This window comes from Urtica dioica, chromosome 7, assembly GCF_054948205.1.
Source record: "Urtica dioica subsp. dioica isolate 48M chromosome 7, U.dioica_male_clone48M_v1_H2, whole genome shotgun sequence".
Taxonomy (NCBI): domain Eukaryota; kingdom Viridiplantae; phylum Streptophyta; class Magnoliopsida; order Rosales; family Urticaceae; genus Urtica; species Urtica dioica.
Window position 1 is genome coordinate 46,472,949 of NC_142762.1, and position 22,018 is coordinate 46,494,966.

General features: G+C 37.7%; 2 protein-coding genes and 1 pseudogene across 2 annotated transcripts; all 3 read left to right on the forward strand.

The window, feature by feature from the left end:
• Positions 1-1,051: 1,051 nt before the first annotated feature.
• On the forward strand, positions 1,052-3,328 carry LOC149392230 (cytochrome P450 CYP82D47 pseudogene; annotated as a pseudogene).
• A 2,613-nt stretch (positions 3,329-5,941) lies between these two features.
• On the forward strand, positions 5,942-7,325 carry LOC149392231 (strychnine-10-hydroxylase-like). The gene is made up of 2 exons (XM_089620986.1): positions 5,942-6,235; positions 6,717-7,325. The coding sequence occupies exons 1-2, from the start codon at positions 5,957-5,959 to the stop codon at positions 7,323-7,325; spliced, it is 888 nt and encodes a 295-aa protein (XP_089477112.1). The 5' UTR covers positions 5,942-5,956.
• Positions 7,326-17,511: 10,186 nt separating this feature from the next.
• On the forward strand, positions 17,512-19,834 carry LOC149392232 (cytochrome P450 CYP82D47-like). The gene is made up of 2 exons (XM_089620320.1): positions 17,512-18,323; positions 19,109-19,834. The coding sequence occupies exons 1-2, from the start codon at positions 17,568-17,570 to the stop codon at positions 19,727-19,729; spliced, it is 1,377 nt and encodes a 458-aa protein (XP_089476446.1). The 5' UTR covers positions 17,512-17,567; the 3' UTR covers positions 19,730-19,834.
• The last annotated feature ends 2,184 nt before the right edge of the window (positions 19,835-22,018 follow it).

Below are 22,018 nucleotides of genomic sequence, written 5' to 3' on the forward strand. Positions count from 1 at the left end.
GCCATGATCGAACTCCCTTTCCGAAGCCGGATTTAGGGCTCTGATACCATATCAGGATTTGAGAGAAGCAAAGCTCTGGAGATCAATTGTATTGAATGAATGTTGAATGAGCCAAACAGCATTATCAGGTTTATATACTTAACCTGAACAGAGAAAGGAAATCAAGTGCTACGCAGAGCACGATAACTAAAGCTAACTACCAATGAAAACAATCGAAAAGGCCACGTCATAACTATGCCTTAATATGAAAACTAGCCAAACAGTTAACTATTAGTATTAACGTATCTAAAATATTCTCCATTTCTTTGATACTTTCTATTTTTGGTATACCTATGCATAGTGAAAGTATTTACACATTAAAATTATTTTATGTGTGTTTTCGAATTTATTATTTTATTTTCAATTAATTTATTTAACTTATTTCAAACCATTTAACATTAATCTTTCAATTTATTTGTAACGACTACTTTAACTTAAAAGTACTGAAAACTAATAACCTTCGTATTTTTAAGTTAGACATTGCAACTCTATGTAATTTATATCCAAAATATATGCATACGTACACACAGCATTTTGAAGTTTCAATTGAAGAAAAATAAAAGCATATATTGTGTTAGATTCTAATTGCATGTAACAATAGAGTCATATTAAAATTTAGAGGAGTTGATAAAAATAAATGTTCCAATTTACAAAGAAATACAATGGGAATAAAACGTATTTCGCCTGCTATTGACATGAAATATGCATGTATCAGTGTGTTTGTGTGTGTTTGTACGGTGGACGGTGGATCCAACATGTGCGCAGCAAGGGGAAAAAGAGAAAAACTAAAAAGCATTGGACATGTGTTACATGAGTTTGTGGCTCTTTTAGGGTCTAGGGTATGTAAGTACGTAGCTTAGTTATAAATTAGTGTGATTCATACAGAGTGTATATATATATATACGATCAAACGTAATGATATGATTCACGGCGATCATCCACATTTTTTTCTTTGAAGCATAAACCACATAAAGAAAATCTCAGCCGTATCGGAGCTCAAATAATTAAAGCCATGGAATATCCTCAGCAACTTCTTAACCCTAAACTTCATCCTCTCACAACAGCGATCATTATCTTATTACCTTTATTGCTGTTTCTCTATCACCACCTCTTTCGGAAACTAAAATCCCAAAAGTCAACACTGCCGCCACCCCCGGAGGCCAGTGGCGCACTGCCCATCATCGGCCATCTCCACCACTTGTGGGGCCCACAACCGGCCCACAAGACGTTGGGCCTCATGGCCGACAAACACGGCCCAATCTTCACCATCAGAATTGGAGTCCACCAAACCGTGGTTGTGAGCAGCTGGGAGATCGCCAAAGAGTGCTTGACCACAAACGACAAGGTCTTCGCGGACCGGCCAAGATTCGTTGCCTCCGAGACTCTGTCGTACAACTTTGCATTGTTCGGGATTAGTTCGTACGGTTCGTACTGGCGTCAGACCCGCAAGGTCGCCACGCTGGAGCTGCTCTCGAACCACCGGCTCGAGAATCTCCGCCACGTCAGGGAGTCGGAAGTCCAAACCGCGATGAGAGAGCTGTACAGCCACAACAAAATCGAAACCGAGATGAAGAAGTGGTTCGGGGACATAACTCTGAACTTAATGTTTCGGATGGTGGTCGGGGAGCGATATCTCGATGCCACGGCGACCGAGGATGGTGACGGCGATCGGTGCCGGAAGGCTTTGACGGACTTCTTCGACTTCTTGGGGAGTTTCATTTTGTCCGATGCGGTTCCGTGGCTGAGGTGGCTGGATTTGGGGGGTCACGAAAAGGCCATGAAGGCGACAATGAAAACGCTCGACGGGTTGACTCAAAGATTGCTCGACAAGCACAAGAATAAGAAAAAAGAAGTGGATACAATATTTAATCGTGATTTCATGGATGTCATGCTTTCGATTCTGGATGGTGCAGAGTTTGGAGACTCCAGATATGATGCCAATACAATCATCAAAGCTACATCCCTGGTACGCTTATAGATCGTCATATATTATGTGGATTGTGGATATATACTCTTTCCATCGACCTTTTAGCCAAAAACAAAAAAGAGTATTATAAAAAAAAAATTATAGATGAAGCATATTAATCCACAAGTTAAAAGTCGGTTCTATTGGAGAATCATCAACCAGCAAAAACTACTTGTAAATTATTATATTAAGGCATATCATCTAAGGATTTAAAATACAGTTACTAATCAGTCTAACTTTCAGTTTTTCGGAGAATATATATATATATATATATATATATATGTGTGTGTGTGTGTGTGTGTGTGTGTCCAAATCCCAGATACTCAATCTCCTCCAACCTTTGTCATAAACTTCACCCGAGCTCAGTTAGATCTAGTCAGCGAGTCAACCAAATATAATAAAAAGTATTTTTTTTTTCCTTTTCGAGACGAGACAGTGTAAAATATATAGTACTGATTTGTGACTCTATGTATTAAATAGGAGCATTGCTATTGGGAACGGGTCACGACCATCTCACGATCCACTCACATTTTGACACGTGGCACTGTGCTGCCACGTGTCAAAATGTGAGTGGATCGTGAGTGATCGTGACCCGTGCCAAAGAGGATTTCCGATTAAATAGTGATCGTATAGTAATAACTAATTTACTTATTTAATAAGAACCCCATGTCTAATAATTATTTTATGCAAACTTTGTAGCAAATAATTTTGGCTGCCACTGACACGACAACGGTTACAATGACGTGGATGCTGGCTCTACTCCTCAACAACCGCAAAACCCTAGTAAAGGTCCAACAAGAATTGGACGGTCAAGTGGGCAGAGAAAGACAAGTGAGAGAGTCGGACTTAAAGAACCTGGTCTACCTCCAAGCCGTGGTCAAAGAAACCCTACGCTTATACCCGGCTGCCCCACTCTTAGTCCCGCACGAGTCCAGCGAGGACTGCACTGTCGCTGGTCACCACATACCGGCACGAACTCGCCTCCTCGTCAACGTCTCAAGGTTCCAACGAGATCCGAACGTGTGGGCCGAGCCCGGCGAGTTCAGGCCCGAGCGATTCCTCACTGGAGAAGGGAAGAGCTTCGACGTGCGGGGCCAGAACTTCGAGCTCATTCCATTTGGCAGCGGAAGAAGGATGTGTCCAGGCATCTCGTTCGCACTTCAGGTGACTCAGCTCTCCCTCGCTGCCTTGCTTCATGGCTTCGAAATCACGACTCTGCGGGACGAGGCGGTGGACATGACCGAGTCAGCTGGATGGACTAACCTCAAAGCATCTCCGCTCAATGTTCTTCTCACTCCACGTCTCCCTTCCGAGGCCTATTGATATATATTCACAGACGCAATGCTCGTTTGTAAAATCAAACAAAATAAGTCAATTTATTTATTTTAATTTTTTTAAATAAATATAAATTATTGTTGCTACATGGAGTTTGGCGTTTTAGTTCATGCAATTCTCTTGTTCCTCCTTGCATCACACAGAACATTATTCATTTCTTTATGTCAGGATACGACGTAGCTTCACTGACAGTTTTTTAACTGGTCATGGTGGATGTGCCCCATTTGTCTCTGTTTCGGATCAAATGACATTCATGTTGTTTGTTTCATATAAAAGAATGTCTCATCCTTGGGTGGGGTTACACATTTACGTCGCCAAAACGTTTTTAAAGAAAAAAGTGTGTCTTTTGTTATCTAGTGTTTGTGTCTTTCCGGGCGAGTACAAACCTAGCATTTACAGTGTTTTGATTAATATACTATACATTGAGAGAGTGTTAGAGTGAAAAGTGAGAGGAGCTCAAGTATAGGGGGAGCCTAGATTGGTGATTACGTAGAATAATTAATTTGGAGTTATTAATAGTGGAATAAAGGTTATCATACATTTGTATTCCGTTATGGTACTCAAACTATCGTCTAGTGAAGTTACTCTTTTCACCGGGATTCATATCCCCCCTAAAGTAGGCAGTTGAGACCGAACTGAGTTATCATTCTTGATGTCTTTTACTTGTCATTGTTTACTTGTTGTTTGTTGCTTTGTTTTCTTTGCAGTTGTTTTTACACCTCTTAACAACACTTAACAAGTTAGCTTATTCAGTAGATCTAGACTATTAATTAGTAGAATAAATAAAATGAAGACATTTCTTATTTTAAGTCGAGGGACTCTAAAAGAGATACCAAGAGAGAATAGAGTATCCGAGTTTTTTTTTTTTTTGAAGGCAGCTTTGCTGCAGTGGGGATTGAACCCACGACCTCCACACAGGAGATGATGTGGAATTATCACTAGGCTATCCTAGGTACCACATAGAGTATCCGAGTTCTCATTTATGTTTTTCTACTGTGATCATTACGAAGTCCTTACAGCTAAACTAGAATGCGGAGTTGCGGAATCTGAAATTGGAGTATAACAAGCAAATCTATTGAGGGAAAGAAAGTTAAAAAAAATAACAAAAGCAAATTTATAAATTATTTTATAAAACACAAAAACTAGTGCGATTAAATTGTTGTTTTAAAATATACTCGATACTTTCATGTCCAAAAGAATAAAGTATTGGTATAAATAAAACAATATTTTATTTCAGGCTTATATATTATAGAGGAAACCAAAAAAGTTGACTATTTTGCTAATAGATTTTTTCCAATTCGCTATTTTGTTACTAGATTCGTAATAAGTTATATTTATCAACCAAATGTTCAACAATTATTAAGAGTATTTTAAACAAAAAATATGAACGAATCTTAGATTTCTCAAAATTCAAAAGTCAACGAAATTTTGTTGACATTCCAATCTCAAGATCTCGTCGAAAGCGACATTCAGCTCCAATGGGTTAGCCATCGACAAGTGACGCCTCAAGATTGCGATTGAAAAAAAGGTCCTTACATATGTCAAGGATTGTGTTTGAAGTCTTCATCGACAAAAGATGGTATCTGGTTTTCCAATGAATTTATCTTCCTTAGCAGTCCTGGAATGATTTGAATCGATCTTGGGCACATAGGTGGGTCAATCCATTCCAAAAACCCGCATCCATTGAATTTCTTTATCTGTCACAAGTATAAACCAAAGAATATTTATTTACAAAATCTTAAAAGGAATAGAAACATATGCGAACCTTATACTCGGGGCATCCCGATCGATCGGCCGTCATAATTGAATACCTAACGATTTTCCTTATTTATAAGATTCGGTTTCTAGGATAACGAGAAACATATTCAAACCTTATACTCGGGGCATCTATAGAATCGTCTTCCAGGGTTATCAACAGTTCAGAAAGTTCGTTCAACTCCATTTAGACCACACACATGAAGGAGGAGGTCGTCGACGCTCGGTACCCCCTCCTATATTTTCAGAAACGCGCGGCTTCCGACGTGTTGACGAACTGCAATCACTCGACTCCATCGTGATTGTATTAACATTAATTGTTATTTAATTATGAAAGAATAGAATAAAAATCATCAACAACAGGGTAAAATTGTTATTTCCAGTTCGTGACATATGTGTCACGAAGTGAATCCGGTTCGTGACACTAGTGACACGAACTGGATTCACTTCGTGACACCCTGGAAAAATCGGGAATTCAACAAAAAAACCATTTTTGACAAACAAATCACACCCAAACACAATGGAACCTATTTCAACATTAATCAAAACAATTAAACATGTTCTTGTATGTTAAGGATAGGAAGAACTTACCAAAATATGTTTGAAGAAATTTTGGATCTAGGATTTGCAGGAAGAAGAAGCTTGGATTTTGAAGTTTTTATGAACAATTTGCAGAAAACAAACTTGAATCTTGAAGTTTTGATGAACAACCTTGGATTGCAAAATGGTTTTAGATGGGTTTAACATTATTGAAAAATGGGTTTAAGAAACTTACACTCGGCGAGCAAGAAGATTCCGGCGACCCAAGAGATGAAGATTCCGGCGACCCAAGAATTTTCCGGTAAGCTGAGGCGAGAGGCGATGAGGGAGTTTTTCCGGTTGACTGGGTTGTATTTGGTCGGAGACGCCGTGCCGTGGCTGAGGTGGCTGGATTTGGGAGGTCACGAGAAGGACATGAAGAGGACTCGGAAGGATTTGGAGGATATCGCGGAGGAGTGTATGGACGAGCATCGCCGGAGGAGGAATAAGAGACAAGATCATGGGCGTGAAAGGGACTTCATGGACGTGATGATGAACGTTCTTCAGTCCGCTGACCTTGCTGGATTTGATTCCGATCACGTCAACAAAGCTATATCCATGGTATGCAAAGTTCTCTTTAATTTGTTGATTATTAGAAGCCCTTGGCCGTTAGATAGCTCCAACTAAGAACTCATAAAAGTATTAATAACCTAAACTAGAAAAGTATGAATCGACTATTAAATTTAGAATATGCATTTGAATGCGTAGTCGCGGCTATATAGCCGTGACATTAGTCTCGACTTAGCCGCGGAAAATTTCCCGGCTGAAGCCAGTAATTTATGTAGTGTACACGGGAAGTCAACTTGAGATTTTCGGGAGCATTTTTCAAAGCAACATAGCCTAGAATTTATAATTATGTCTATTAAGAAACTTCAAACTAAAAAAAGTACTTTGATTCTTGAGTTTTATTTAATTCATCACCAACAAGAAAGAAAAGAAAGCCCTTTCGATGGATTGGTTGTTCACATCTAACATGTCGACAATTAGAAAAGATCATTCACATTATATTGAATTGAAATATAATGCAGTACTACATTTGCAGAATATTATAGTATCCGGCACGGACACCACCACGGTAACAATAGTTTGGACTCTATGTTTAATGCTACGCAACCCAAATGTGCTGAAGAATGTACAAGAAGAATTGGACCTCCACGTCGGAAAGGAAAGACTAGTCAACGAGTCTGACGTCAGCAACTTGACATACCTTCAAGCCGCGGTCAAAGAAACCCTAAGGCTGTACCCAGCTGCACCGCTTTCTGGTCCACGGGAATTCACAGAGGACTGTACCATAGGAGGCTACCATGTACCCAAAGGCACCGGATTGATCACCAATCTCTGGAAGATCCAAACCGACCCGAGGGTTTGGCCCGACCCATTGGAGTTCAAGCCCGAGCGGTTCTCGGAGAGTCATAATATTAAGGGAAAGAGTTTTGATATGATCCCATTTGGTGCTGGAAGAAGGTCTTGCCCTGGGATTGCTTACGGGCTTCAAGTGACTCATTTGGTTCTGGCTTCTCTTTTACAAGCCTTTGAGGTTTCGAGCGACGGAGCGGTGGACATGACCGCCACTTTCGGGCTCACGAACTCGAAAGCCACTCCGCTTCAAGTTCTTCTCAAGCCTCGTTTGTCTCCTTCTCTCTACGAGTAGTCAACTTTTCCTTATTATTATTATTATATATATATATATACATATATATATATATATATATATATATATATATATTACCAAAATAAAGCTACTTTTAGTCCAAAAAGGATTAATACGGAAAAATGTACCTTACTATGTAATTTTTAAGAAAAATTGTACGCATGCATGAACAATTTAATTTGGATGTCGCGGGAACTTCTCCATGTAGTCGTTAATTTAGTTGAAGCTCTAGCAAATTAACATACAAAATTTTTAAATAAATAACATAAGGTTTATTCTATTGTTAGTATTATCATTAGTTTTTGTACACTACAGTAGCATAATTTGGATAGGCTGATTGACCACTAATAAAATAACTATGAGTGACGTAATTTAAAGAGTTTTATAAGCAACTAGGCCACCTAAAACGTTAGGTTTGAGATCTAGCCTATGTTTGGAGTTTTTTAGGGAAATAGCCAAACCTAATAGGTGGCAAATTATGTTTTACATTTTTGTCCTCAGTTTTTTAATTAGCATATTTTTTTTTTCCTTTTTTTGTGCGTTAATTGTTAGGCAGTTATTTTGCTTTTGAATTAGTATCCATGTTCAATATCTCTCTCTCTCTCTCACTCTCTCTCTCTCCAGCCACTCCACAAAAAAACTCTGGGCGTTCTCTCTCTCTCTCTCTCTCTCTCTCTCTCTCTCTCTCTCTCTATCTCTCTCTTTTCAACCCGAGCGTGGCTGCGCCCGGCGAGATCGGCACCGGGTGGCGTCGGCCTAGGAGCGCCGGGGAGAGCCGAGTCGACCGGCGTGGAGGCGTGCTCGGCGAGGCGGGCCCGGGCGAAGGTGTGCCGGCCCTCGTCGGCGCTGTCTGCGCCGGAAGCATCGCCAGAGGAGACCCAGGCGGCTCTGGGGGCGCGCGCGGCCTGGGTGGAGTCGCGCAGGTCGGGCCGGGCGCTGGGATGGGGGCGCACGTGGCCTGGGTGGAGTCGCGCAGGTCGAGCCGGGTGCTGAGATGGTCGTGTCGGCCCTGGGCGGCGACGCCGGGACTGTTTGGCAGGCGAGCGGCGGCGATGGAGGCCCGGGCAGCCTGGGCCCGGCCTTCCCCGAGGGGAGGCGCACCTTACAATTAAGCTTCTGTAGTATATTATTTACAATTATTTCCATTTATTTCGAAACCAGATCTGGGTTTTTTTTAACCCAGATCTCAGATCTGGTTTTTAAAAAAATAGTACAGACTGTGTTGTTACAGATGATTTATTTACAGTTATTTCCATTTATTTCCATTCAAGAATGAGATAATTTCCAGTAATTTACGTTTATTATCTGTGTTGACAGGTTCTCAATAGTAACGCTAATCTTGGTGAGCCGTTCTAGATTAGCGTGCCACGTATAACTATTTTGAAATTTTCTGTTATTTTATATTATTATTGCCTATTATTTAATATAAATATATTCATTATTTCCATTTGATTAAGTAAAAGGGCAAATTAGTCTATTAATTATTGACACCTAAGCACGTTGGCTATTTCCCTAAAAGTTATGAAACATAGGCTAAAAACAAAATCTATAGTTTCAAAGTGGCTATTTTGCTACAATGCCCAATAAAAGAAGATAAGTATGAGGATTTTCGCATAAAATAAAAAATAAAAAAAAGCTATTAAAAGTTAAAAGTAAAGTTGGATAGGAGATGAGTTGTTGTTGAATGTGATATTTATAGTAAAATAAAGTAAAAAATGGAATTGTCAATTGGAGAACACTTTATTTAAATTCATGCAATAGTATTACATTATTTGAATAAAGTGATCATTGGTAAAAGATCAATGTATTACAAGTTACAACAAGTCATATATGTTCGTATACATATATATATATATATATATATATATATATATATATATATATATATTGTGCGTATATAAGAATAGAGGAGAACTTATATCTTATATTTTTTTTCTTCATGTTTATCCAATTTAATTAAAACAATTCATCTTGTTTTTATTTTTATTTATTTATTAACAATGTATCTTTCGTACAAGAATAAAGTTATACAAATTTACTTAAAAAATAAAAGAAAGAATTATGTGATTAGACACGGCATCTTGTTTAAAAAACTATTCCACGGTAATAGTGTTGATGGCGTGTTTTAACTTTTAACTTTTAACTTTTAACTTTTAACTTCAACAACGATGGACATATCTGTGCGGTTATCATATCGTTGTTGACCACGTAAATAATCAACGTCTGTTATAGGTTTTTGTCGTTACTTTAGGTTAAGAAAAAAAATTTGAACAACTCTTCTAGGTGGTTTGTTCGATAGCTACGGCTAGAAAACTGACGCTAATCTACTATAAATACAGCCTGTGACGAAATATGTCTGATCATACATTCACTACAAATATAATAATAATGGCTTCTTCACTACTTCATTGTGATTTAAGATCATTAGTGATGATTCTGCCATTTACTATAGCACTGTTAGTAATATCCTATTATTATTGTATCAATAGAAAGTGGGTGGTTCAAAAGGGGAAAGCTACACCCCCAGAGGCCTCTGGAGGTTGGCCTATATTTGGCCATATTTTCTTGCTAAAAGGCCCAATGCCTTCCCACAAAACCCTAGGCGCGCTTGCGGATAAGTACGGCCCGATCTTCTCCATCCGAATCGGGTCCCACAAAGGTCTGGTGATAAGCAGCTCCGAGATTGCCAAGGAGTGTTTCACAACCAACGACTTGGCTTTGGCCTCGCGGCCGAGTTTGCTAGCTGCGAGAGTCACAAAAGTACTAAGTGTGCGTTTTATACTAGGCAGTAATAAAGGGAAAGAGATAGTCCACGTGGGACATGACTAGACTAGTAATAGACGACCAATAGGAAAGTAGAAAGAAATAGAGTGCCACGTAGACTATGCCTTAACACTTTTTAATATTTTTTCAAATTATTGTTAATATATTAACATAAGGTTTATTCTATTGTTAGTATTATTATTAGTTTTTGTACACTGCAGTAGTATAATTTGTTTAAATCTCTACATAATGTTCATATCAATCTATTATGAAATAAAAAGAAAATATTACTCTTACCTATCTTTTCCTTTACTTCACCCCTACACTATATATTTTCTACATCAACCGAGGCAACATAGCACCTGTAGAGAAACTCCGGATTGAATATTGAGATTTTAATAACATAAGAATAAAATAATAGCCATACTGTCTGTGTCTGGTAAATAGAAAAATATATTAGTTAAGATTTTAAATAATACCCACCGAACACATTTAAGAGATTTGTAACTAACTAGGCCACTTTAAACATGTGATTTTGGATCTAGCCTATGTTTGACAATTTTAGGGATATAGCCAAATGACTTATGTGGTAATAATTAATATCTGATTTGCCCTTATTTATTAACAAATTCGTCACCTCTTTTTCCTATTTTTTTTCAAATAATTTTTTTTCATCAAAATTTCAAAAATTCGTATCTTTCTCATACGAACTCGAAACTGAGTGATTTCAGATCCTACAAATTCGTGGCGTCGAGATCTTCAAAAATAGACCAATTTTGTTTGATAAAAAATTATGTTTAATGCATCATATTTATGTTTCCATTTATTTTTTTGACAAATTTCAGTTATTTCCATATCTAAGATAGCAACATGATTTTTCTACATCTATGACATTAAACATGATTTTTCATCAAACACAATGGATCTATTTTTGAAGATCTCGGCGTCACGAATCCGTAGGATTTGGAATCACTCAATTTCGAGTTCGTATGAGAAAGATACGAATTTTTGAAGTTTTGATACAAAAAAAATTATTTGAAAAAAATAGGAGAGATAAAGTGACGAATTTGTTAATAAATAATGGCAAATCAGACCTTAATTATTATCACATAAGCTATTTGGCTATATTCCTAAAAATTGTCAAACATGGGCTAAAAACAAATTACATAGTTTCATTTTGGCTATTTTGCTACACTGCCCAACATTTAATGTGAATGTGTAATTTCAAATTTACTCTTATTTAATCAGGCAGTAATTAAAAAAAATGGACCATAACTAATGATGTCACAAAATAGGTAAGAATCTGATTGACCACTAATAAAATAACTATGAGTGATGTAATTTAAAAAGAAAATAAATATGAGGATTTTAGCATAAATAGAAGATAATTTTTTTTATAAAAGTTAAAAGTAAAGTTGGATAGGAGATGAGTTGTTGTTGAATGTGATATTTATAGTAAAACAAGGTAAAAAAAATGGAATTTTCAATTGGAGAACACTATTTAAATTCATGCAATAGTATTACACCATTTGAATAAAGTGATCATTGGTAAAAGATCAAATTACAAGTTACAACAAGTCATACATGTTCTTATATATATATATATATATATATATATGTATATATATGTATATATTTTTGTGCATATATAAGAATAGAGGAGAAAATATATCTTCTTATATTTTTTTCTTCATGTTTATCCAATTTAATTAAAACAATTCGCAGTGTTTTTTTATTTATTTATTCATTAACAATGTATCTTTCATACAAGAATAAAGTTATATACAAATTTACTTAAAAAATAAAAGAAAGAATAATGTGACAATTAGTTAGACACGGCTTTGACATCTATAAACGTTTTACTTACTAACTTATTCCATTCCTGATTTTTGCGACGTCCACACTAAACCATTGTTTCCTTGCAGCAAATATATTGAAATAGACAAAATGTAAGAAGCGATGTCCCTTACGTTTTTAGCTTTAGAAAAATGCCACCGTAATGATGTTGAAAAAACATAATTATTCCACCGTAATATGATGGCGTGTTTTAACTTAAAACTTCAACAACGATGGTCATATCTGTGCGGTGATCATATCGTTGTTGACCACGTAAATAATCAACGACTGTTATAGCCAGGTTTTTGTCGATACTTTAGGTTAAGAAAACAATTTGAACAACTCTTCTAGGTGGTTTGTTCGATAGCTACGGCTAGAAATCTGACACTAATCTACTATAAATACTGCCTGTGACGAAATATGTCTGATCATACGATCACTATAATTATAATAATAATGGCTTCTTCACTACTTCATTGTGATTTAAGATCATTAGTGATGATTCTACCATTTAGTATAGCACTCTTAGTAATATCCTACAATTATTGTATCCATAGAAAGTGGGTGGTTAAAAAAGGCAAAGTTGCACCGCCTGAGGCCTCTGGAGGTTGGCCTATATTTGGCCATATTTTCTTGCTAAAAGGCCCAACGCCTTCCCACAAAACCCTAGGCGCGCTTGCAGATAAGTACGGCCCGATCTTCTCCATCCGAATCGGGTCCCACTATTGAGTTTAGAGAATGAGGGAGAAAAGAGAATGATGAGAAAGAGTTTATTCTCTGATCTGATTGAATACACGGAAACACAAAGGTATTTATACCTTGTGTTGATGAACTACAATAAACGAGATTATAATCAGCTAAACCAAAACCACAACTATACACATGAAACCTGCCACGTTACACATGATCTCCAATAGCCCCCCTCAAGCTCACAGTGGCCTTAGAGGCAACTTTGAGCTTGGAACGCAAGGAAGAGAAAGCCTTACTGGAGATAGGTTTGGTCAACACATCAGCGAGCTGGTCAACTGCTGGAACATGCTTGACTTGAACAAGGCCTTGAGACACCTTTTCACGAACAAAGTATAGATCCATTTCAACATGCTTTGTACGAGCATGAAGTACTGGATTTGCAGCTAACATCACAGCACTCACATTGTCACACCAAACATCCGGGACACGAGACTGCGGAAGACCAAGCTCATGAACCAAGGACTGAAGCCAAGTGATCTCAGAAACAACACCAGCAAGACTGCGAAACTCAGCCTCAGCAGTTGAGCAAGAAAGAGTATGTTGCTTCTTAGAACTCCACGAGACTAGATTACAGCCCAGAAAAACACAATGACCAGACGTGGAACGACGATCATCTTGATCATTTCCCCAATCAGCATCACTAAAGCCTGTGACATTGAAGTGATCTGAACGAGAGATCTGTAACCCATAATCCAGCGTGCCAGAGAGGTATCGAAGTATGCGCTTAACTGCAACCCAATGAGCTTGAAGAGGTGAGTGCATAAACTGGCACACACGATTGACAGAATAAGCGAGCTCAGGACGGGTAATAGTCACGTATTGCAAACCACCAACAATGCTCATATACAATTGTGCATCGTGAACCACATCACTACCATAGCCAGTCAACTTCAAACCACTGGTCATTGGAGTGGAACAAAAGCGAGCATTTTGCATCTTGGCCTTGCAAAGAAGATCCTTGATGTATTTGGTTTGACACAGAAGCAAACCATCAGGCGATGAAATGACTTCAATCCCAAGAAAGAAGTTCAAGACACCAAGATCTTTAAGGGAGAAAGTAGCACTCAATTGCTTAATCACCATCTCAACCTCAGCACTAGAACATCCCGTAACAAGGATATCATCAACATAAACAACCACCAGGACTTGTGACTGAGAAGTTCCTCTCATAAACAGTGAAGGATCAGTCCGAGAGGCCTTGAAATTTAGCTGAGTCAAGGCACCCTGTAATCTTCCAAACCACGCCCTCGGAGCCTGTTTAAGGCCATAGATCGACTTCAACAATTTGCAGACTCGTTGAGGGTAATTAGGATCCTCAAACCCTTGTGGCTGAGTCATGTAAACTTCCTCAATGAGTTCAGCATTCAAAAATGCATTATTCACATCGATCTGCCGCACAGTCCAACCCTTTGTCAAAGCAACAGAGAGGATAACTCTGATCGTAGTCGGCTTGGCCACAGGATTAAACGTCTCATTATAGTCAAAGCCAGGCACTTGAGTATAGCTCTTAGCCACTAGACGAGCCTTGTACTTATTTAGAGAACCATCAGGATTCTGCTTGATAGTAAATACCCATTTACTACCAATAGCCTTTCGATCAGCAGGTAAGTCTGTCAAGTACCAAGTCTCGTTTCTCATCAATGCTAGATACTCAGAGTTCATAGCAGAGAGCCAGTGACTGTTGTTGATAGCCTCACCCACAGAGCCAGGGATAGTAGTAGCAGAGTAGACTTTAGGTACACTAATCCCAGACTTGGCTCTAGTGATCATGGGGTGATCATTGATAGGCACAACCGGTGCAGAATGCAATTGTAGATCCTGCTGAGCGACCATATCAGAGACAGCACCAACAGGAGATGGACCTGCAGAGTTAGAAACTACAGATGGAGTGGAATGGTTTTGCACATGCACATGTGGACTGGACTTAGAAGGAAGAAGATGAGGAGCAGAAGACTCATTTGGCTGACACTGAGAAAGGATAGAAGATTCTTTTGGCTGAGAGACACAAGGAATGGATATTGGAGGACCATTATGTAGGACTGAATCAGGAACAACATTGACAGAGGGAAACAACTTTGTATAAGGGAAAATATTTTCATTAAAAATAACATCACGAGAGACATAGATCCTACCCTTCCCATCTAGACACTTATAGCCTTTATGATTCAAGCTAAAACCAAGAAAGACACATTTAGTGGACCTGAAAGATAGTTTATGGTGATTATAAGGTCTAGTGTTTGGATAACAAGCACAACCAAAGACTCGGAGCAGACTATAGTTTGGTTTTTGATGAAATAAAGTCTCCAAGGGAGTGCTGTTAGAAAGAACAGGGGTATGAAGTCTATTGTGAAGATATACAGCTGTTCGGAATGCCTCATCCCAATATCTAAAGGGTAAGCCAGAATGAGCGAGAAGAGTGAGACCATTCTCCACAATATGCCTATGTTTACGTTCAACTAGACCATTTTGCTCATGTGTGTGAGGACAATGACACCTATGTTGCACACCAGATGACTCTAGAAACTGAGTGAAAGGTCTGAACTCACCTCCCCAATCAGATTGCACACACTTGATCTTATAGGGAGTTTGAAGTTCAACTTGTGACTTAAACATTTTGAAGGTTTCTAGAGCCTCAGACTTGGCCTTGAGAAGGTATATCCAGGTGTATCTAGAGAATGCATCAACAAAGGAGATGTAATATTTATAGCCATTCGTAGACAGTGTTGGTGATGGACCCCAAAGATCTGTGTGTATGAGTTGCAGTGGTTCAGTGTATTTGGTTTCAGAGGATAAGAAAGGAAATTTGTGTATTTTACCATAACAGCAAGCACGACAGATATCAACATCTTCTTTATTTATTGAACATGGAATATGACACTGATTTAAGACCTTTTGAACTACTTTACAGGAAGGATGTCCTAGACGATAATGCCATAACTTGTAAGAGGCAGAATTTGGCAACTTAGCAGAAATCAAAGCATTACAAGACTGAACAGAATTTATTAATGACTGTTTTGTTGTACCAGACAAAGTTGACTGCTGTACTGTGGAAGACTCAGTGACTCTAGACGAATTTGGTAGCTCTCCTAGCCTAATTTGCGTCTTGTCAAACACATAAAGTCCGTCCTTAAGCCTGCCTTCCAATAGAACCTTCTTGGAAATCTGATGTTTGACAAAACAATTGAAGGAGTGAAACTCAAAGAAAACACCATTATCAACACAAAACTTAGACACACTAAGAAGGTTCTTTGTGATTTCAGGAACATGAAGAAGAGACTTTAGACTGAGAGTTTGGGATGTAAAAGGAGACTGAAATGAACTTTGTCCAACATGTGTAATATGCAAACCCTTACCATCTCCAATGTGAACTTGCTCCGGTCCAAAGTACTCCATCTTGTTCTCCAAGTTCTGTGCATCAGTTGTCACATGATTCGTGGCTCCAGAATCAGGATACCACTCACCATCAGGATTGTACCACTGTCCTTCGTAAGGACCTGCGCTGTACCAGCTCGAATCCTGTGCATCTTCAGCAGAGATAGTGAGAGCTGCAACATGGCCTTGTAGAGCTCCACTAGACTGGCCTTGGTTGGATGAAGCAGCAAGCTGAAGCTGAGCTGGTCCTTTGAAGGTCTCATAGAACCTATAGAAGCACTGAAGCGCAAGATGACCGAGCTTGCCACAAACTTGACACTGCGGTCGAGAATTATTGGTGAAACCTCTGCCAGATCCTCCGCGACCTCTAGAACCTCCTCCTCTAGAATAAGTACCTCGATTCTGAGAGCCTCCTCGAAAATGAGGTTGAAACTGAGAATAACCACCTCTAGAGAAGGATTGTGGACCAGAATGATAACCTCCTCCAAAATAGCCTCCAGATCCACGATATCCTCCACCGCCACGACGCCAGTCAGAGGAATAAGGCACAGACGAGTAATTGACACTCATTCCAGGCAATTTGGAGTTGTGAACATCGAGGTTATCATTCTTGCGTTCAATTCTGGCTTCTTGTGACAGAAGAAGTGCTTCTATCTCATCAACAGAGTGAATATCATTTCGAGCGATCGTCGTGAGCACAAAAGTCTCATATTCATCAGGTAATCCTTCGCAAATAGCATCCACATGCTCCTGAACAGAAAACTTCAAGCCAACCAGAACAAGTAGATCTACTAATTTCCGAACTCGAAGCAAATATTCGTTCATCGTGGAATCATTCTTCTTTGTTCGTTGCAACTGAAGCTTGAATTGCGCAATTTTTGCCTTGATCTGAGCAGCAAAGTAGGTCTCAAGAGTTTTCCATACTTGAGATGAAGACTCACAGCTCACAACTCGAACAAGCACATTCGCCGTCATCGACGCAAGGAGCCATGAGACAAGTAACTGATCTTGCCTTATCCAAAGTCTGTACTCTGGATTCACTTGTTCTGGATCTTCATCGCCTTGGTGAAGATACTTCTCTGGAATCGTAGAGCTTCCTAGAAGAAATTCCTCCAGGTCATGACCGCAAACAGTGGAGAGAATCTGCTTCCTCCACACAAGAAAGTTGTTCAGATCAAGCTTGATTGAAATGTTGTTGTTGAAGATAACTGGATTAGATCGCTGAGAAGAGACTCCATGATCGGAGACGTCACCGAACTCTGTCGTTGAGCTTGCCATAGATCAGAGGAAAGAATGATCGGAAAAAAAAAATCGATCAGATCTACACAGAAAATTCCGATACCGGAGATGGCTCTGATACCATATTGAGTTTAGAGAATGAGGGAGAAAAGAGAATGATGAGAAAGAGTTTATTATCTGATCTGATTGAATACACGGAAGCACAAAGGTATTTATACCTTGTGTTGATGAACTACAATAAACGAGATTACAATCAGCTAAACCAAAACCACAACTATACACATGAAACCTGCCACGTCACACATGATCTCCAATACCCACAAAGGCCTGGTGATAAGCAGCTCCGAGATTGCCAAGGAGTGTTTCACAACCAACGACTTGGCTTTGGCCTCGCGGCCGAGTTTGCTAGCTGCGAGGGTCATGGGATACAACTACGCCATGTTCGGCTTGTCACCACATGGCCCGTTTTGGCGTGAGATCTGCAAGATCTCGACCATCGAATTGCTCTCGAACCACCGGCTCGAGATGCTCAAACATGTCCGAGCCTCCGAGGTGAGCGTATCCATGAAGGAGCTTCACCAACACTGGATGGATAATAAGAGCGATTTGTCGAGCCGCGTCTCGGTGGATATGAAGCAGTGGTTTTCGAACCTGACTCTCAACGTGATCCTCAGAATGATTGCTGGTAAGCGTTACTCTTTCACCGGAGGTAGCGACCGTGACTCGAGCGAATCGAGATTGGTTCAGAAGACGATAAACGACGTCTTTAGTCTCATTGGGCTATTCGTGCCCGGAGATGCGATTCCTTGTCTCGGGTGGTTGGATTTGGGAGGCTACGAGAAGGCTATGAAGAAAGTATCGAAGGATTTGGATCTTATCTTTAGTCAATGGCTCGAAGAGCACAAGCTTAAGAGAGAAGCGATGAGCGGTGTTGATAATAGAAAAGAGCGAGACTTCATGGATGTCATGCTCTCTGAGCTTGACGGCTCTAGCTTTGCGGATTATGACAATGATACAATCATCAAATCTACAATTATGGTACGTACCCTATATATATATATATATATATATATATATATATATATATATATATATAACTGAGAATCGCGCGTTTGCGCGTGGAATTTTATTTTATAACAAGGTAAATAAGTGCCAGTATTTGTTCCAAAAACTGTTGATTAAGTAATATATTATGCTGTTAACAAATCATACTCGAAAAAATCAATCAAAGTTTTAATATTTTAATGCTTTTCAAATTCTCTATTATGGTGCTTTAAAAACTCAGAATATATGACTTTTAAATGAAATGTCTTTTTTACGAATTTATATATTTAATATTAGTATATTGTTACTAATATGAAGGCAAGAGAAAGTGAAGAAACAAAACTGTCCCATAAGTAGATTACATATCATCAATTTTATAAGAGCAAAACATTATTTACAGGAATACAATACTATTAGTTTTGCATATCTATAAGCCTAATATTACTATTGAGCTTATAGAGATTACCGTCGGTAGTATTTTAAAATTGAGTCTATATTAGTCATATTTATAATTTCACTTATTATATAGTCAATGTTTCAACGTGAATTTACACGTGTAAATTGACGTAAATATCTCACATTTTTATTTTAATTAAAGGGAAAACCAAGAATATCACGTCATCTTTATGGCTATTTATCCGAGATTTACGAAACGTTGGCTATATATAGCAATCTCAAACGTTTTAGTTAACTAATTACCTAATTTTTTGTTTTAATTTTTCCTAAAATATGTTTTTATGTCAAACTCAAATGTGGTTAAAAAATCAATACTTTTACAGAATCTAATTGCCGGAGGTACAGACACGACCACAGTAACGTTGACATGGGCGATATCACTAGTGCTGAACAACCGCGGGGCGCTGAAAAAGGCCCAAGATGAACTTGACCGCAGTGTCGGCAAGACCAGAGTTGTTGACGTGTCAGACATCCATGAGCTTCCATATATTCAAGCAATCATCAAAGAGACTCTTCGGCTATATCCTGCGGCCCCACTATCTGCACCGCACCTTGCCACCAAAGATTGCACTGTCGGCGGCTACCACGTGGCAAGAGGAACCCAAGTCCTTACTAACCTCTGGAAGATCCAAACCGACCCGGTTTTGTGGCCCGAGCCTCTTGAGTTTAGGCCCGAGAGGTTTCTCACGACAAACAGTTATGTTGACGTTAGGGGTCAACATTTTGAGATGATTCCGTTCGGAAGCGGAAGAAGAGCTTGTCCGGGCATTTCCTTTGCCCTCCAATTGCTGAACTTGACGCTGGCTAGGTTTCTTCAAGGGTTTGACATCTCTACCCCGCTAAACGACGACATTGATATGACAGAGAGCTTTGGGCTCACCAATCTCAAAGCCACTCCGCTTGATGTTCTCGTCAAGCCTCGCTTGCCTTCGGAGCTCTATTGATAACTCTTAAGTGTGTCGTACTTACAATACGTATGAGAATGTATTATACATTACGATTTGGGTATGAGAAAAGATTTGTCTTTAAGTGAATGAGTGGACTTTATTGTCGATCTATTTCCAGTTTATTGATAATTGATAATAAAGAATATAATATTGTACCATAATAATGGTCTGAATAATCAGTCTCTGTCTCTGCTAGATGTCCCTCTAGCCAAAAGACGCATGCATAAATCTATGTAATTGCATTAGTAAATTCATCGATTGCACTTTCATATAGCTTCAAAATTGTGAATGTATTCTCTTAGTCTATTTTTACATGTTGTGTGCAAATTTACCGACTAGAGGCTGTAATTTGGTATGCATAGAAATTTATGGTTCGACAATCTGATTTTTCCGGACTAAATAAAAAAGAGGATGAGGAGGCTTGGACTTTACGGTATAAACCTTTCCAATTTTTGAAATTTCACCAAGAGTTTTGTCACTTTCTCTGTTATTTTTGCCTTAGGTTTTCCAGGTTAAATCTGTGTCCTATAGTTTTCGTCTTCAATTTTTGTTTTGGGCATAAAATTCAATTTTCTTTTACAATTCATATCACTTTTAATTGTTAGTATTAGTTTTTTTTTTTTACATAAGATTTACTCTACATAATCAAATTAATCCGTTCATAGTAAAATAAAAAAAATCTAAACTAATCTTATCTATATTTTTACGACGCTCTAATATTTATATCAATTGATACATGATCGATAAATAGAACACAAATAAGTAGATAATTTGGATTGCATATTTAGATTCTGATAGCAATAAATACTATATTTTATGACAAGTTTTTCTAAAGTATTGTATTTTATGACAATTTTATCACATAATATTATTTTTGTGACAAGTATAAACATAGAATTTGTCATAAAATCATCAACAAGTCTAAGAAACTTGTCACAAAATCGTCAAGTAACCCATTTTTTTTATAAAATTCTAATAGGCCTAAATCATTTGTATAGATTATATATCATCCATAACTACTTATAAAAAACATTAAAAAAAAAAAAAAAAAACTTGGATAAGTTTTTTTGGGAATACTTTCGTTACAAATCTCAAATAATACATATGTCAAATAAACAATTTTTTTATTTTGGTAAAATCATCCAAGAGGATATTATTCATGTTCAACTTTCCAAACAATAGACGGTGGATCCAGATTCATATCAACATTACATGATATAAGCCCACCTTTTGCTTAGTTGCTTATCTTTCGTACAGTAATAAATTGACAGTTATTAATTAGCATATTGACTTTATATAACGTAAACTTAAGCTCAATAACTTGTACTACTCTTCCTTTAAAAGAAGAAAAAAAGAAAAAAAGAAAAACGCAACAGCAAGAATTATACTATTCCTCATATGATATGTCGCACACTGAGGTGTTGAACTGTTTGAGGTGATCGCCGCTATGGTGTGTTGCCTGATGTGGGTGTTGGTGTCAAAATTATGACTGCGTTTCACTGCTCCCATGTGTGTATGTTTATTTTTTTTTTTTTTATATTTATGATCGATGGGTTTTATTTTATTTTCAATTAAAATTGGGGACTGTATTCTAAACCTTGAATTATATTATTGATTGTTAGATAAATAGTCTTATAAACATAATAAAATTATTATATAATTAATTTTTAAGTAAATAGTCATTTTTTATTAGAATGATCAAATTTACGTAAATATCCAAATTTACGTAATACACAAAAGAGTATATATATGAAATACTCAAATTATCTACATAATTACACATCACTATTGATCTATAATTAACGAAATATTGATTATTTAAAAAATCACAAACTTTTAATAGTTTAGTTATTTAGAAATTTGATATAATATATATATATATATATATATATATATATATATATGTTAAGAGAAACTTACGAACATGGCTGCTCTTTCCAAAAAAAAAAAAAAAAAAAACAAAAACAAAAAAGGAAACTTTGGAGTTATTGAATTTTCAACGGAGAGGTGAGAATTTTTCTGTTGATAGACACTTGTAATTGTTTGGTTAAAAGGAAAATAAGAAAGATTTTGAGGGATTGTGAACGCAACGATTCATCATTTTTAATCCTTTCAATTTTAGAATTTTTTTTATTTTTTATAAATATCTTTTAAACAATCTATGTTTCCATTGTTCTTTTCTTTCTATTAGCATACCCAAAATAAAAAAATAAAAAAAAATTGATCCTTACTCTTGTTTCTATTTTTTTCTCTTATAAAAAAAAATCCATCCATTCTCAGTCAATC